Consider the following 14,720-nt stretch of genomic DNA (forward strand, 5'->3'; position numbering starts at 1 on the left):
TATACACAAATTTTATGGATATAAAAAATATGGCTTATAAACTTTTATTCAATGAATAGTCAATATTTTTTATAAACTTTATTTGAACCATTTGCAAATGCAACTATGCTAGGTCGTTTTTTTTTCTTCTATAAATAAAATGATATAATTATCGTCAGAAATTTATATAACTCTAGAGTGTTTGTTCGAACTTGAGACGTAATATTCAACCTAATAATATTGACATTTGCAAATTAAACTATAGCTTCTTTATTTGTACATAAGAAGTATCAATTTTTTACTTCTATTCTAATACTTTAATTAGAATGAATATTATGATGTTTGGTTCAAAATGAATCATAATTTGGTATTGGATTTTATCAAAAGTTTAATAGAATGAAGATTTTCAAAAATTGATAATTCACCACAACAATTAATCATTAATTAGAACAAACGATTGACAATAAAAGAAGAATCAAATAAACTAATTATATAAATTACGAATACTATTTTTTACGACTGATTCATTACAATTAATCACAGATCTAGACAAAAATTAACAATTATTTAAGAAAACAATTCATTCTTAAGATATTAATAAATTTTTTTTTTCAACGGGAGGAAAAAAATTGAAGGTATCCTCCTCACTTCACTTCTTACAGATCATCAATCACACATTAACTTGATTAATATTGTAAAATGGTATTTTATTTATATTTAATATAAAATGGTTGAAACTGATAACGTTTGGATTCGATTGTACAGAAATCCTGAATTGTACAATTTAAGAAGAGATCAGTCTAAAAAAAATACCATTTTTAAGTTAAAATGTTTTTAAACTAACATACCATACATTTGTTTAAAGTGTAAATTACAGTATTATCCTCACTCAGTATTACATCCAACAATTCACCCTAGAGACCCAGCAACTAAACTAAAACCTTTCTTGCAACTCGAGTGAGGGTTTACACCTTTCAGAGCAATCTCCAATGTCAAAATCATATGCAGCAGGTTTCTTCTCAACCATAACGGCCGCTTCTGCTTTATCTCAGAATTACGCTTATTGCGACACCTCTTCTCCTTCCCCTGATGATCCTGAATCCCCTTCGCCGCCTCCCAAAGTGCGAAACCATCACCCAAGAAACACATCAGCTGGGTTTGATCCACAAGCTCTCGAAAGAGGCGCCAAGATTCTCAACGATATCGCTGCTTCACCCCACGGCAAAAATGTCGAATCTTTATTCTCATTCATACCTTTTGTTTAGTTATTTATTTATTTGGTTTATTTTAAACTTATATCTCTTTCTTCTTCTAGGTCTTTGAAAATATCAAAAAGCAAGAGGACACCAAACAAACTGAGCTTGCTGCTAAAGTTGCTGAGTTTAATCTAATGAAAGCACAACATGAGACGGTAAGTTTAACCATATCTTATCAATTTTTATTTTTTGGTTTTCATTTTAATGTATTTTGTGTTCCTAATTATACATATTGTTCATAGTGTTTTCCATTTTTAAGTATGACCATGAGACGGTAACTTTAATCATATCTTATCAATTTTTATTTTTTGTTTTTAGTTTTAATGTATTGCGTTCCTAATTATACATATTGTGCATAGGGTTTTCAATTTTTAAGTATGGTAAATTAAGTCATCTCAATTCTTATAGTTTAAGAAATAATATCCATTGCCCCGTATGTTCTAGCTTCATGATGAAAATAAATTTGTTTCAATTAAACAACCACTTAGTCCTTGAATTTGTCAGACAGTGTCATGAGAGTTTATGAAATTATCAAAATTATTACACAAACATCTCTGAATAACTTTGGCTAGTTGCTATGGTCTTGAATGTGTCTTTTGCTAATTAGTTTGGTCTTCGACAATGTCTTTTTGTTAGTTTAGTCCTTGAATGTGTCTTCATGAGAGTTTCTGAATTTATCAAAATTATTACACAAACATCGCTGAATGTAACTTTTACTAGTTGCGTTGGTCTCGAAAGTGCCTTTTGTTAGTTAGTTCATCCTCGAATGTATCTTCTATTTATCAGTTTGGTTATAAAATTTCTAATGGAAGCGATGGAAATTTTTGAATTTTCAATACATTCATACACTATAATGACACATCTCAGCATTTAGAGACCAAAATGATAGTTTAACTTAATTTGTTTAGTTGCAAGTATGATTTCTAAGTCAAACAATCAAATATTAGGTTAAAAACTTTTGCTTTCATTTGTGTGTATATCTTGTGTTTCCAGCATTTCAACTGTTTTGCCTTGCAGGAAAGACAGAGGATTATATATGATGAAAAGAAAAAGCTTGCTCAGCATGACGCTAAAATAAAATCCGATATGGCTAAATATAAAGATGAGTTGGCAAGGAAGAGAATGCAGGTATTGAACCTTTTGAAAGTTTGTATTCTTATCTGTGTCATTTTAAGAGTCTTTCTCATTCTTGCATTATTATTTGTAAGGCAGAGAGTGAATACAAGAGAGCAAGCAACCAAGAGCTAGTGAAAATGCAAGAAGAGTCTTCAATCAGACAGGAGCAAGCTCGGCGTGCAATAGAAGAACAGATTCAGGCACATCGAAGGAAGACTGAACAAGAGATGGCTGAGATTGAACGTGAAACAGTCAGAGTAAGGGCCATGGCAGAAGCAGAAGCGAGAGCGCATGAAGCAAAGCTATCTGAAGATGTTAATAGGCGGATGCTAATTGATCGTGCTAATAAAGAGCGAGAAAAATGGGTTGCTTCCATAAATGCTACCTTTGACCATATTGGAGGTACATTTCTACTAGATGCGCAGTATGCAATGTGCAAATGGTTTACATTGACAATCTTAGAAGACAACAATCATCTCTACATTTATGCATTTGTGGAAAATTGCTTTTAAAAGGAAATTTTATGTGGATTTTTATAGCAATATATAATTTTATCTATTTTACTTTCATGACGCTTACTCATTAATCAGCATTATAATAGTTTGCGGGTTGTATTACTTTTACATGATGAATCTTTGCTTGACTGAGTTAGAAAAACTCCACGCCAATTCACATGTATGAAAACTCCACCTATTTTTTGCAGGGGGCTTAAGAGCCATTCTAACAGATCAAAATAAGTTGGTTGTGGCAGTTGGTGGATTGACTGCTCTAGCAGCAGGGATCTACACTACAAGGTATAAATTGTTCGCAAAGTTTGGAATGAGCTACTTACAGAAAACAAAATTGTACTTTGTTCACATTTGTATGCTATGCATAGTTTAAATTCACAGTGGACTTATTGTAGGGAAGGGGCACGTGTTATTTGGGGATATGTTGATAGAATATTGGGACAACCATCATTGATCCGAGAGTCCTCCAGAGGGAAATACCCCTGGTCTGGCATGTTGTCTCGTACCATGAGCTCCCTGCCCCGAAGCACTACTGTAGAATCTGCTTCGAAAAATGGAAATGGTTTTGGTGATGTGATTTTGCATCCTTCTCTTAATAAAAGAATTGAGCAGCTTGCTTCTGCAACTGCGAATACAAAAGCACATCAGGCACCTTTCAGAAACATGCTTTTTTATGGCCCTCCAGGAACAGGAAAGACAATGGCTGCCAGAGAATTGGCTCGTAAATCTGTATGATTTCGTACTTATCTATAGATCTTTTTCCAGTTTTCAAGTGTTTCATTCATACTATCGACTTTGGTTTTTCTTATTTTATGGAGAACTTTAAATTTTATGCAATGCCATAGATTCTATTATTAAGTGTCGTGAATGTCATCAACATATTAGCAAACTATCTTCTCATTTTTCAATATTTTTCATTTTTCCTATTCATAATTTTCTTTAACTAATGAATCCAAAATTTTCTGTTTTAAACGCTCTCTAAATTTAATTTCCTAGTGTGTTTGTGAACTCAATTCCAGGTTCTTGATTCTTTGGAATGCAGTAGTCAATAGAACTTATACAAGTGGGTTTTTTGTACCATGCTTCAGGTTATTGCATATTTTGTGAAACATTAAATGTATATCCCTTACAGTTGACTATTTGTGCTCATAATATTTTAACTGGTGGTTCTTTCCCTTAGATATATCACTGCTGTCTCTTATTATAAGCACAATTTGACAATTTCACATATGAAGTAAATTAGATAGTGTTAGTATTCTAAAATTGTCCTTCAATTAGTGTTAGTATTCTAAAATTGTCCTTCAATTAGTGTTGTAGTTAAACATCAACACTAAAAGGTTGCAAATTAATTAGGGATATTTTAAAAAAAACACAATTAATGCATTTAGTAGTTTGGTGAAGAGCTTATATTCATAGACAATGTTTTTTCAAATGAGATCTATATTTAGTGACAAAGGTTGTATTGTTATTTTGTCTGATTTTTTTATCAAATTAATGCAGGGATTAGATTATGCATTGATGACTGGGGGAGATGTTGCTCCACTCGGGTCACAGGCCGTGACTAAGATACACCAGTTATTTGATTGGGCCACGAAGTCGAAAAGGGGTTTATTGCTTTTCATTGATGAAGCTGATGCATTTCTGTGCGAGTAAGTAACGCTTCTTTCACGATTTGTCATTTACTGTCCTTCTGTGGCAACACAAGATAGTTAGGATCTGCTAGATGCAGCATAATACGAAATCAACATTCTTTGACTGAATATTGTCCAAGTGAATTGATTGCATTGGATGATTTTTTCAGGCGGAACAAGACTTACATGAGTGAAGCACAACGAAGTGCACTAAATGCCCTCCTCTTTCGAACCGGTGATCAATCCAAAGACATAGTCCTTGCCCTTGCCACAAATCGTCCTGGTGATCTCGATTCAGCCGTGGCAGACCGTATTGATGAGGTCTTGGAATTTCCCTTGCCCGGAGAAGAAGAGCGCTATAAACTTCTGAAGCTCTATCTGGATAAGTACATTGCTAAAGCTGGATCAAGAAAAACTGGTTTTGTTAAAAATTTGTTGAAAGGGCAGCCACAAAAGATAGAGATTAAAGGATTGAGTGATGATATCATAAAGGAAGCTGCAGCTAAAACCGAGGGATTTTCTGGAAGGGAAATAGCAAAACTGATGGCAAGTGTCCAAGCTGCTGTATATGGAAGCAAGAACACAGTTCTTGACCAAAACTTGTTCCGTGAAGTGATAGATTATAAAGTTGCTGAGCATCAACAGAGAAGAAAATTGGCAGGTGCTGATAAAGATAGTACATGAGGATGTTTATCAGATTTTGTCAGCCATCTTCTAATAGAGATTTTATCAAGCTTATTCATTGATTGTCCCCAATTGAAGAAAGATTTTTTGAATTTGAATATAGTGAAGTTTCATTTAGGGGTGATAATCCTTATTCAAAATTTATTGCTACCAACAGCTGATGCAGGTGTTTGCTATCACGTTGAAATTTATTGTCTCCCCTTACCAGCATTGTACTGTGATTGAGAAGAGGTTCTATTTTCCGGTGCAAGTTTTTTACATTGTACTTACAATAATATGGTTTTGTTTCATTAGTTTTGTTGTTGACAATGTTGGGTATGCAAGCAGTTGATAGTTTATGAGAATGAGGATATTTAGTTCAGAGGAAGATTTATCTGCTAATATCATTATCACGACTTTAGAATACCTGAGCAAGTATTCAGCTTGTTGCTCGACGTGTAATTGCTGTTTCATCATATATGTTGTAATTTATGTGACTGACTCTAAATATGGTTTTATTAACTAATATAGAAATTAAAAAGTTTGTAACAGTTTTCAATTTATTAATATCTGATTGTTTTTTCAAGTTTAATTGTCTTGGTTGTTTAAAAAATTTGGAAAACAATTTTAAATTAAAAAAAATTGCAAGTAAATTAATCAAACAAGTTTTTTCTTTTTAACCTTTTAAACATTACTGTGTCAAAAAATCTTTTAAAAAAATCTTGAACATATCCCAATAGATTTTAAATTTTATCATTTAAATCAGTGATAGAAACTTTTTATCATTTAAATCAGTGTGTGAATAAGAGTATAAAAATGGAGTGAAAAAATAAAAATTCAGATCATATTATCATATAAGACTAGGTGAGGGTTCAATTATATCTATTCAATCACGCAATTTGGGAGAAATTTTTCCGACTCCAACTTTGGACTTACACATTTCCAAAACACTTTTAGAATCATGTGATTTTTTTTAGAAATGTGAGATTGGAGAAAGTTCCCTCAGTTAACCAAACAAACCTAGCAGGGCCTGGTTTTAAAACATAAAAGGCAGCTTTTATAACTGTCCCATTTACAGCTGCTTACAATCATTACTTTGATTTTGATTTAAGAATAGTAATAACATTATCTGGTCTCAGAGCTTGCAAACTAAGAAATACTTGTATAAAAAGATCGCTCAATGAAGCTAAATCTCCAGCTTCATACAAATTACTGGCTGTGTACACAACAATACAAGATCCCATCGATATTATCAGATGGTAACACAAACAATTTTGTCATACTCTTATTTAGCAAATTGTAATTGTAACTGACAAGTACATTTAGTCAGAGAACATTGTAACCAAAAACACATCAATGATGTTCAGCAGCAATTCCATAACACCAGATGACTTGTAGATGGCGTATCCTAATGGTGGTGATCTTGAAGATAACGTAGGCCACAATATTTGCAGACAGCTGGCTCGGCCAAGTCAAGGCATATATATTCAATTGGGTGTCCAAGGGCGGGATCGGTATCTGAAATCACAGGCAGCAACATACAAATAAATTATAATCCTACATAATCAACTATACTTGAACTGTAAGGTCTTTATGTCCTTCACTTCTGCAACGTAGAAGAGAGAATAATAATTTGCAAAAAGTTATACCTCCCTCACAAGCAACTATCCTGCCTTCGACCTTAATAGGTGGCACTTCATTGATCAGCTCCATTGGAGATTTCTTGCTGGTATCCTATTACAGAAGAAACAGATGTAAGCTTCACAAATTTCTTGAGCACAATTCAGTAAGCACTACGCGGAAATGATTTAAAATTCCAGTAGTGGAGCCAACTCCTATGAGCGAAGTGCATGTTTGGATGCACTGCAGTCAGCAGCTGATGTGAAAAATGACTTTTCTCCATGCAAACATGCTGGCATTTTTTGTTACTTCATACCAGTTTTTTTCTTCTTATCTCCAAATCTCAGTTTAACTAAAAGTGATAAAAGTAGCTTCTGTATTAGGTTGAAAAATGTACACCAGGTTTTACGTCAAACTTGCTTTCAGAGCAAAAACATCCAAACATAAATTACTGCACTTGATAAATTTTAACCAAATCAATTGCATTTAGAATTACTTCAGCAAACATTCATTAAATTTGCTAACAAATATAACACGCAGGCAGTTGGAGCTAGTAAAAAGGAAATACTGGTATTATCTGACAAATGTATTTCAATTTTTCTTTATTATAAATGAGGGAGAAAGCCTAAAAACATTAATAAACAAGCTCAGAAACACTGCAGGGAAAAGAAACTGCTGAAGCATCAGCTAACAGTGAGGGGTAGATCTGTTCACTAACAGAAATCATGCGACAACACCCAGTGAGAACAGTTGTGGATTCCGTCTTATAGTACATGTTCAAACATTATTTCTCACTTTGTTTCTTTAAAGTTTCCATCCTCAATGCAGAATTCTTCCACTATGTAACTTAGAAAACCTCACACGGCAAATTTTATCACGTAATTTTTTTATCACATTCTCTCCACCGATGCATACACTTATGTTCAATCAATGTTGTGAGATTGAGTTGTCCCAGATGTTTATTTTTAAAATCCTTTTTTCTCGATTTACAACAAGAGGTAAGATACAATTGAGTAACATACAAAAAGGGCTGAATTAAATATTAGAAGACGAGTCCCATGAGGCATACCTGATGGCTACTTCAAGGAAAACAAACTATATATGTAGCTATCCACAAGATTTTCATACTATGACAAACGGGTACTACCAGAATCTAAAAACAAATGACCCAGAACAATGAGAAATAACAAGCAACAACTGGGTTACAACTAAAATGTCCAACATCAAATGCAACTGTGCAGTAGAACAGCTTCCCAAACAAGCTTAACCTACCACTTGATTAAACCACTATACCAACAAGGATCCAACCCTTTCTCTTATCATCTTAGGATCCTTAAAAGTTTAACAAATGTGTAATATTAATATATACATTGTGAGTGAATTCCCTCATTTCACAACAATCATCTACACATTTATTTATAAAATAATAATAATAACAATACACTCTTGTCATATCTTAATATTTTCGTTAATCCATCGTTACAGAATCTCAATTTTGCCTTCATTCTCTCTCCTCCACACGTCAGTGAGAGAGGATAGCAGAAGAATTCAGAAAATAAATAATACAAACTTCAATTGGGAAGAGGACTAAAAACCTATTCAAATTTTCCACCTCATTTAAAAAAATACATAATGCAACCAATTTCCAACAACTAAATAGAAATGATGAGCATAATTTGAATCAAAATCATATTAAATCAAACCCTATATATTTAATTTGTGTGAAATTAAAAGCATGAGGTGATTCGCAATTAAAATAAGAGTACCTACCTGCATCCATTTGGCGGTATGGTTGCTGATTTGAGTGGTTACGAGGCTGAAACTTCTGGTGGCAGTGGTTGTAACCTTCGATGATGAAAATCTTACGAGGTTCTTCAGAATACTCGACGCCATTTTACGAACCCTGAATTCAATCGCAAATCAACGAACAACAAACAGACAACCTTGATTTAGATCGATGAATCAAACGGGAAACTGATTGAAAGTCGAAACCCACCCTCAAGGCACAATGCAGGGTTCGGTCCTGGTCCCACCATTCTAAATGGGTCGGCCCATGTTTTGCTCTGTCAAATTATTTGCATTCGCACCCTTTGTTTTATAATACACCCCTTGATGAATTTATATGTTTATTATATAAAATTTAGCTGAGTTGGATTGCATATCCTTTTATTTTTGTTAGAAGTTTACTTTTAAAATCTATATTACATTAAATTTTTTTACAACTATATAATATCCTTGAAAATTAAAATTATCCATTATTTTGAGAAAATTTTATTTACAAATAAATCAACTATTGTAAGATAAATTGAATATTGTCTTTAATTTCAAAATAATACCACGAAAGAAAAAAAAATTAGGAGACATTTGTTTCGTGCGATGAAAAATCACCTAGACAAATTTCTTAAAAATATAATGATGACAATTTTGTTCCCAAATATGTCTAACGAAAATTGATACGTAATTTAATATTCTTAAAAAATTAGGAGTTATAATTTATTTTATGTATATGAAATTCATGAGAATTAACTTTCTCGTCCTCGCATTTAAGCATAATCCTATGAAAATAATATAATAGTGCTTTTGATAATCACGGTAAAACTCCACGTTGAGTAAGAAATTACAACTAATAGAATCAATATCACTATAAGTTTACAACTTCAAATAACTTTATCAAACATATACAAAATTATGAGAGGTTATGAACATTTATACCTAAGAATATTTTTCTGTCAATTTTTTAACAAATATGAGTATGTTCAATGGCTTAGTTATATATTCTTAGGAATGTCATTCCTAGACTTGGCTATGTGTAGTTACAGCAATATATTATACCGCCGATAATAAAGACTAGAAGAAGATTCTATGTAAACTACAATTAGTACTGGTAATGTCAATATATTCAGTCTATACAATTTTTTTTTTGTCAACAGACATAAGAAGAACTAAAGAGTACATACAAACATGTGGTTCATATAGGAAAAATCCTATGCCCGAGCATCGACATTATTCACTACAAAGCTGTGGCATCTATCAAACTCTCATGCTTCTTTGAACAACAAAAAAAATCTCATACTTCAAAAGGACTTACATAAGAAAATCATTCTAAATATGGCACTTAACATAAGAAAATCATTCTAAATATGTTGCCATCTTCAAAAACTAGCAATTCTTTACAAACTCAACGCAAATTATGCAATGGCGGGTATAAGATATCAATAGATGTATCTCGTAGTGGAAAAAAAAACTCCATGTATCCTTTTGTGGATAGAAGAACTGGGGCAATTTTTTTTAGGACAAAATATTAGTAGTTAATATATATGTTTAGAGGAGAGAAACATATTAGTAGTAGATGTTAAACTCTAAACATTTTGCATATTAACTTTTTTTCTTGTCCCAACTCAAACCACTAAGCTATTCCTTTAAGATTACATAATCCATGCCCAACAAAGTCATCCATCCACTTTGTTAGAGGTCGTTGTCCTCTAGGTGGGTCACCACAAAGATTCCATAAATTCATATTCTTAGTTGGTTAGACTTAGAGTTGAGCATTCTCATTGAGTAACACTAAAAAGAATTAAGTTATCTCATCAAATCTTCACGAATTGAAGACAGAAAATTTTTACCCATACAAATTAATGTTGAATTGCATGAAAACCACATTTTTATGCTTCAACGTCAACTATGTGTTCGATAAATAGGTATATAAAACACGTAAATTTATTTGTATATAGCAAAAATGTATTGTGTTTAAGGACATTCTCTAGGTATACAAAACATGTAAACTTATTTGTATATAGCAAAAATGTATTGTGTTTAAGGACATTCTCATGAGTAACATGAAACTCAAAATGTTACCATAGAATAATTGAATGATACCATTATACTTAACAAAAACAAGTGGATCGAACCATGTAATTAGATTTAAGTGGTTAATAAAATTACAGTTAAAGACAAATCGTTCTAGAAAATATGAGTTCAAATCTTGACAGAAGTAACCGCAGGTTAATTTTACCTTTTAATTGAATTTTGAATTATTGAGATCTCTTTCTATTCAGAATCGAATGTTAAGACATATATAGAATCTTTCTCTTCAAAATCGGAGATTAAGACACAAATAGTCACGTCACATTTTGTTTATATGTCCAATATTTTGTTGTGACACTGTCTCAAAGGTGAGCACATTGAATTCGGCATTGTCTAAAAAATTAGGAGACATTTTGTTGTGGAGAAGAATGGTCAATACCAACATCATTCACGCAATCAAATTCCTCAATAATGATATTATAGTTCACTTCCAAAAACAAGACCTCAATGTCTTCTTCATACAAGGTTGATGAACATCTTCTCCACAACAATCAAACTTCGCAAGAACTAAGATGAATAATGCTAAATGAAAGGGATGTTGAAAACTTAGCCAACTAATTGTTGAGAATGCAAGAATCACATTTTTGTCCCTAAAAAACTACAAATATAATTCATATTTGCCCTTCTCGATGCCGAAGCGTTCCTTAAGCATCAAAGATGTGAATTTTGCATTTCCTAAAAAACATTGACAGGAAATTTTCCCATGCCCACAGTTAATCTTTAATCCAAAGAAACAGCTACCGCAACAAGGGCAGAGCCCAAGAAAAAGATTCTAGTCACACATATTTAAATAACAACTAAATCAGTTATTCTGCTGATGACGTTCCAAAGAAAATTGGGGAACAAAATTTCCATCACAGTTGAAATAGAATAATGGGAGCCTCACATGGACTCTAGCAAATGATTCAAGTCAAACAAGGTGCGATGGTCAAAATACCAACTTATATCCACAAGAGTAGGAAAACTTTACAATTTACACTGTAAATCAGTGAATTCTGAAATTTATCCTATGTTTTTGGACTCCATACCAGATCTCTCTAACTACACTGCGGGAAAAGTTACAGAAAAAATATGTGGAGTAAAGATTCAGTTAAGGTAGTAAAAGAATTTCCCAGTCCAGCCTACACGATAAAAGAAGCAGATGGGCCTACCTGCTTCCGACCTACCAAATGACTTGTCTGCACTGATGACTAACTAGTAGAAGGTATATTAATTTGGTAAATTTCTTTACAAGATATACAGACACTTAAATATGGTAAGATGATATCATAAACTTGCATATCAATGCTCTTGCTTGACTCTTGCCTTCAATATTCCAGGGAGTGGAGGTGATGTGGGAATCCTAATTGGCAAGCTTGAAACTGAAGGAGGAACCTGAGACTGATGCAAGACTGACATGCTAGAACATTCCCCTCCATCTGTAACATTGAGTGTGACAGTATCACTTTGTGGTCTATCACCAAACTCCATTGCCTTGAGCACATAATTGTCGTCATGCAGCTCAAAAGGAGTACTGCAACAAGAAAAGACACAGTAAAGATAAATAACAGATACATCTCCCAACAAGGGATAAAAAACAATACATCACCATAACTGCCTCCCAGAATCATAAAAAACAGATACATCTCTTTGAAAACTATTTTAGTTGCCTCTGTTTGACCATCATATGATATACTAGTTCCACAATCTTGACTTTTTGACACAACTTAGTTAGGCAGTTTTCACAATAAGACAGCAATAAAGAACCAGATAATCACATCATAACTCAAAAAGAATGCCAAGTAAGGCAAATAAAGCTTTACCTATTAAAGTCAAAATGAACAAGCTGCATGTCTTCTGATATTTCCACTTCAACAGTTGCATGAGGACGTGTCTACAGTTTTAAAAAGCCAAAGATATGAAATTAATCAAATAGCAACACCACTAAGAGCCATATCACATCAGCCAGCAGGAAGAGCAGATTCTTCATTAAAACTAGCAAGTTAGAAACTTTCTTGTCAAAAAATTTGGCATATAGATCCATAACATTCAGTGGACAAATTCAAACAAATGCCTACAACAGCGGGAAAAACTATTTCTAAGAATTCAATAGGCAGCTGGAGTGAGATACTACCTCATGATAAAGTTTATTATCTAAAATTCAAGCCAACTAATTCAGTACATGCTGTGCAGGGAGTTGATATCAATATAATATGATTGTCACGCAACTGAAGATCCAAGGAAAATCGACAACATTTCCTACTGGATAAAATAGACAAAAGCAGCAGATAAAGAGATGATGGTGTACCTGTACCAGAATAAATGGTAAAGATACACCTCCACTGGGAGGATTTCCTGAGCTATATAATTGTTCATTTCGTTGAATAAGGTTCTGAAGACCTACAAACTTGATATAATAATACAAGAAGTTAGCAAGCAAACTAAACGCTACAAAAAGAAAGTGATCATAACTAAGTGTAATTTCAAATGCAGCAAACGAGGTCCATTGTCTCATTCCTGTATTAAATCCATTGCAGAGTAAGAGGGACTTACTTGTTCCTCAAGCTCCTGCAGATAGGATGCTTTCCTTTCTATTCTATTTCTCAGCCCAAGACGCTCTGTCTGTTGAATCAAAATTAGGAGTTAAAATGGTCCATCATTGTATTTTAGGATTAGCTAAGAACATTGTCACAGGTCAAGCAAAAGACACATGGAGCAATAAAGTTACAACTCAAGACTGTAGGCAAACCTTTAGCTCTTCGATATCATTCAGACTAGTACGAGGAAGACCTTTCCATTGTATTTCCTTTTTATCCTTAGAAATAATATCCATTGCCATGAGAACATTCAGAGCATCATAGACCCTTCGACGAATGTTTTTTTCGTCATATTGTTGCTGACAAATGTTCATTCCCCACAACAAGTAAGTCCATAATACTTATCTACCTGAAATATCTGAATAGCAAATAATATTAAAATTGTTTGTGAAGGAGATAAAACCTTATCAGGGGACAAAACACTATTGATTGGATCAGCAAATTCAGCCACAAGTTCATCTGCCACCTACAATATAAAAATAATCACATTAAAGTCAAGAAATAAATTAATAAAACACGAATGCTAACTAGTAGACAGAGATAGACAATATGGATGAATGATAAAAATAATTGACAAAAAAATATTTAAAAAAATAATTGGACACAAATTTTGTCCTACGATAACTATTAGTTCTGAGCATATAATTCATCATATGAAGCAAGTGATTGATTTCAAAACTGGCTTAAAGTAAAGAACTAACCTCATTGTAAGTCGTTCTTCCCTTACTTTCTACCTTCTCACACACTGCAGAGAACCAACAATAAATTAGAGGCCAAACCAGAAACAAAATTGTCAGCATGCGCTCAAAATAATAAATGTATATTTTACAAAGCATGAGAACAGAAACACTACTTCTATAAATTTGACAAACAAATGGCATGAATGAACTGCATAAAGAACAAAATTGATAAAACAAAACAGGTTAGAAAAAACCTTTCATGCTAAATTGGCGGAGCCCCCTTCCACTTTTATCACCTCCAACAGCCCGTTGTTGCCCTCTCTTTTTCTTCTTGCTCCTGTATAGTTATCTAATGGGTGAGAATCAATTTAAATAATAATAATAATCAAATAAAGACTTCAGAGCATAATCATAAGCAATTTGCATTACATGGACAATATAATACAATAGAACTTACGCAACTACTCCCTGTGATCCAGCATCATCATCGTGTATATCAAGATGGTTTAATTTGAGAGCAGCGTTATCACCGGCGGCTGTCCCCGTTGTCTGCTCGCTCCGACTAGATGGAAATCCGGCACTCCTGCTCGTGGAGCCTGATTGGCCCGACATCGTAGTTCCACAACCGAGCAGTTCCTCATCTTCTTCGTCTACACACGATTGCTGCGGTCGTGTTCCCATTTTTTATCAATTGAATTTGGCAACAAAACCCTAAATGAGAGAGATACTCCAATTCAGAAGAAGTTTCGATTTCGAGGTGAAATGATCGAATGAAGAGGGATAATTTGAGCTCTAGGGCACGCAAAATGAAGAAGAAATGAGAAAA

At 33.4% G+C, this 14,720-nt stretch overlaps 3 protein-coding genes across 3 annotated transcripts in view; 1 reads left to right on the forward strand and 2 right to left on the reverse strand.

Annotated features, from left to right (window-relative positions):
- The first annotated feature begins 877 nt into the window (after positions 1-877).
- On the forward strand, positions 878-5,536 carry LOC101489538 (uncharacterized). Its single transcript, XM_004505545.4, has 8 exons — positions 878-1,208; positions 1,295-1,390; positions 2,253-2,363; positions 2,444-2,753; positions 3,055-3,145; positions 3,256-3,589; positions 4,361-4,509; positions 4,662-5,536. Exons 1-8 carry the CDS (start codon positions 969-971, stop codon positions 5,173-5,175), a joined length of 1,845 nt encoding a protein of 614 aa, XP_004505602.1. The 5' UTR covers positions 878-968; the 3' UTR covers positions 5,176-5,536.
- A 760-nt stretch (positions 5,537-6,296) lies between these two features.
- On the reverse strand, positions 6,297-8,785 carry LOC101489856 (NADH dehydrogenase [ubiquinone] iron-sulfur protein 6, mitochondrial). The gene is made up of 3 exons (XM_004505546.4): positions 8,545-8,785; positions 6,804-6,888; positions 6,297-6,672 (listed from the first exon to the last, which is right to left on the reverse strand). The coding sequence occupies exons 1-3, from the start codon at positions 8,665-8,667 to the stop codon at positions 6,563-6,565; spliced, it is 318 nt and encodes a 105-aa protein (XP_004505603.1). The 5' UTR covers positions 8,668-8,785; the 3' UTR covers positions 6,297-6,562.
- Positions 8,786-11,504: 2,719 nt separating this feature from the next.
- Positions 11,505-14,720, reverse strand: part of LOC101490189 (transcription factor-like protein DPB) — a 3,349-nt gene continuing 133 nt past the window's right edge. Inside the window, exons 1-9 of the mRNA XM_004505547.4 lie at positions 14,352-14,720; positions 14,149-14,231; positions 13,916-13,959; positions 13,618-13,680; positions 13,367-13,513; positions 13,171-13,239; positions 12,926-13,024; positions 12,441-12,511; positions 11,505-12,151 (exon numbers count right to left, since the gene is read on the reverse strand). The exon at positions 14,352-14,720 is cut by the window's right edge and continues 133 nt beyond it. Coding sequence (XP_004505604.1) covers positions 11,920-12,151; positions 12,441-12,511; positions 12,926-13,024; positions 13,171-13,239; positions 13,367-13,513; positions 13,618-13,680; positions 13,916-13,959; positions 14,149-14,231; positions 14,352-14,575 — 1,032 coding nt within the window. The 5' untranslated portion in view covers positions 14,576-14,720 and the 3' untranslated portion in view covers positions 11,505-11,919. The remainder of the gene's footprint in view (positions 12,152-12,440; positions 12,512-12,925; positions 13,025-13,170; positions 13,240-13,366; positions 13,514-13,617; positions 13,681-13,915; positions 13,960-14,148; positions 14,232-14,351) is intronic.

The sequence above is a fragment of the Cicer arietinum genome, chromosome 6, assembly GCF_000331145.2.
Source record: "Cicer arietinum cultivar CDC Frontier isolate Library 1 chromosome 6, Cicar.CDCFrontier_v2.0, whole genome shotgun sequence".
In the NCBI taxonomy this organism is placed as follows: domain Eukaryota; kingdom Viridiplantae; phylum Streptophyta; class Magnoliopsida; order Fabales; family Fabaceae; genus Cicer; species Cicer arietinum.

Coding starts and splice junctions, on each gene's coding strand:
- LOC101489538 (XM_004505545.4), top strand. CDS start 969: ATGTCAAAATCATATGCAGCAGGTTTCTTCTCAACCATAACGGCCGCT. Junction 3,146..3,255: donor GCAGGGATCTACACTACAAG/GTATAAATTGTT, acceptor GACTTATTGTAG/GGAAGGGGCACGTGTTATTT. Junction 3,590..4,360: donor GAGAATTGGCTCGTAAATCT/GTATGATTTCGT, acceptor AAATTAATGCAG/GGATTAGATTATGCATTGAT.
- LOC101489856 (XM_004505546.4), bottom strand. CDS start 8,667: ATGGCGTCGAGTATTCTGAAGAACCTCGTAAGATTTTCATCATCGAAG. Junction 6,889..8,544: donor ATACCGCCAAATGGATGCAG/GTAGGTACTCTT, acceptor CTTCTGTAATAG/GATACCAGCAAGAAATCTCC. Junction 6,673..6,803: donor GATAGTTGCTTGTGAGGGAG/GTATAACTTTTT, acceptor CTGTGATTTCAG/ATACCGATCCCGCCCTTGGA.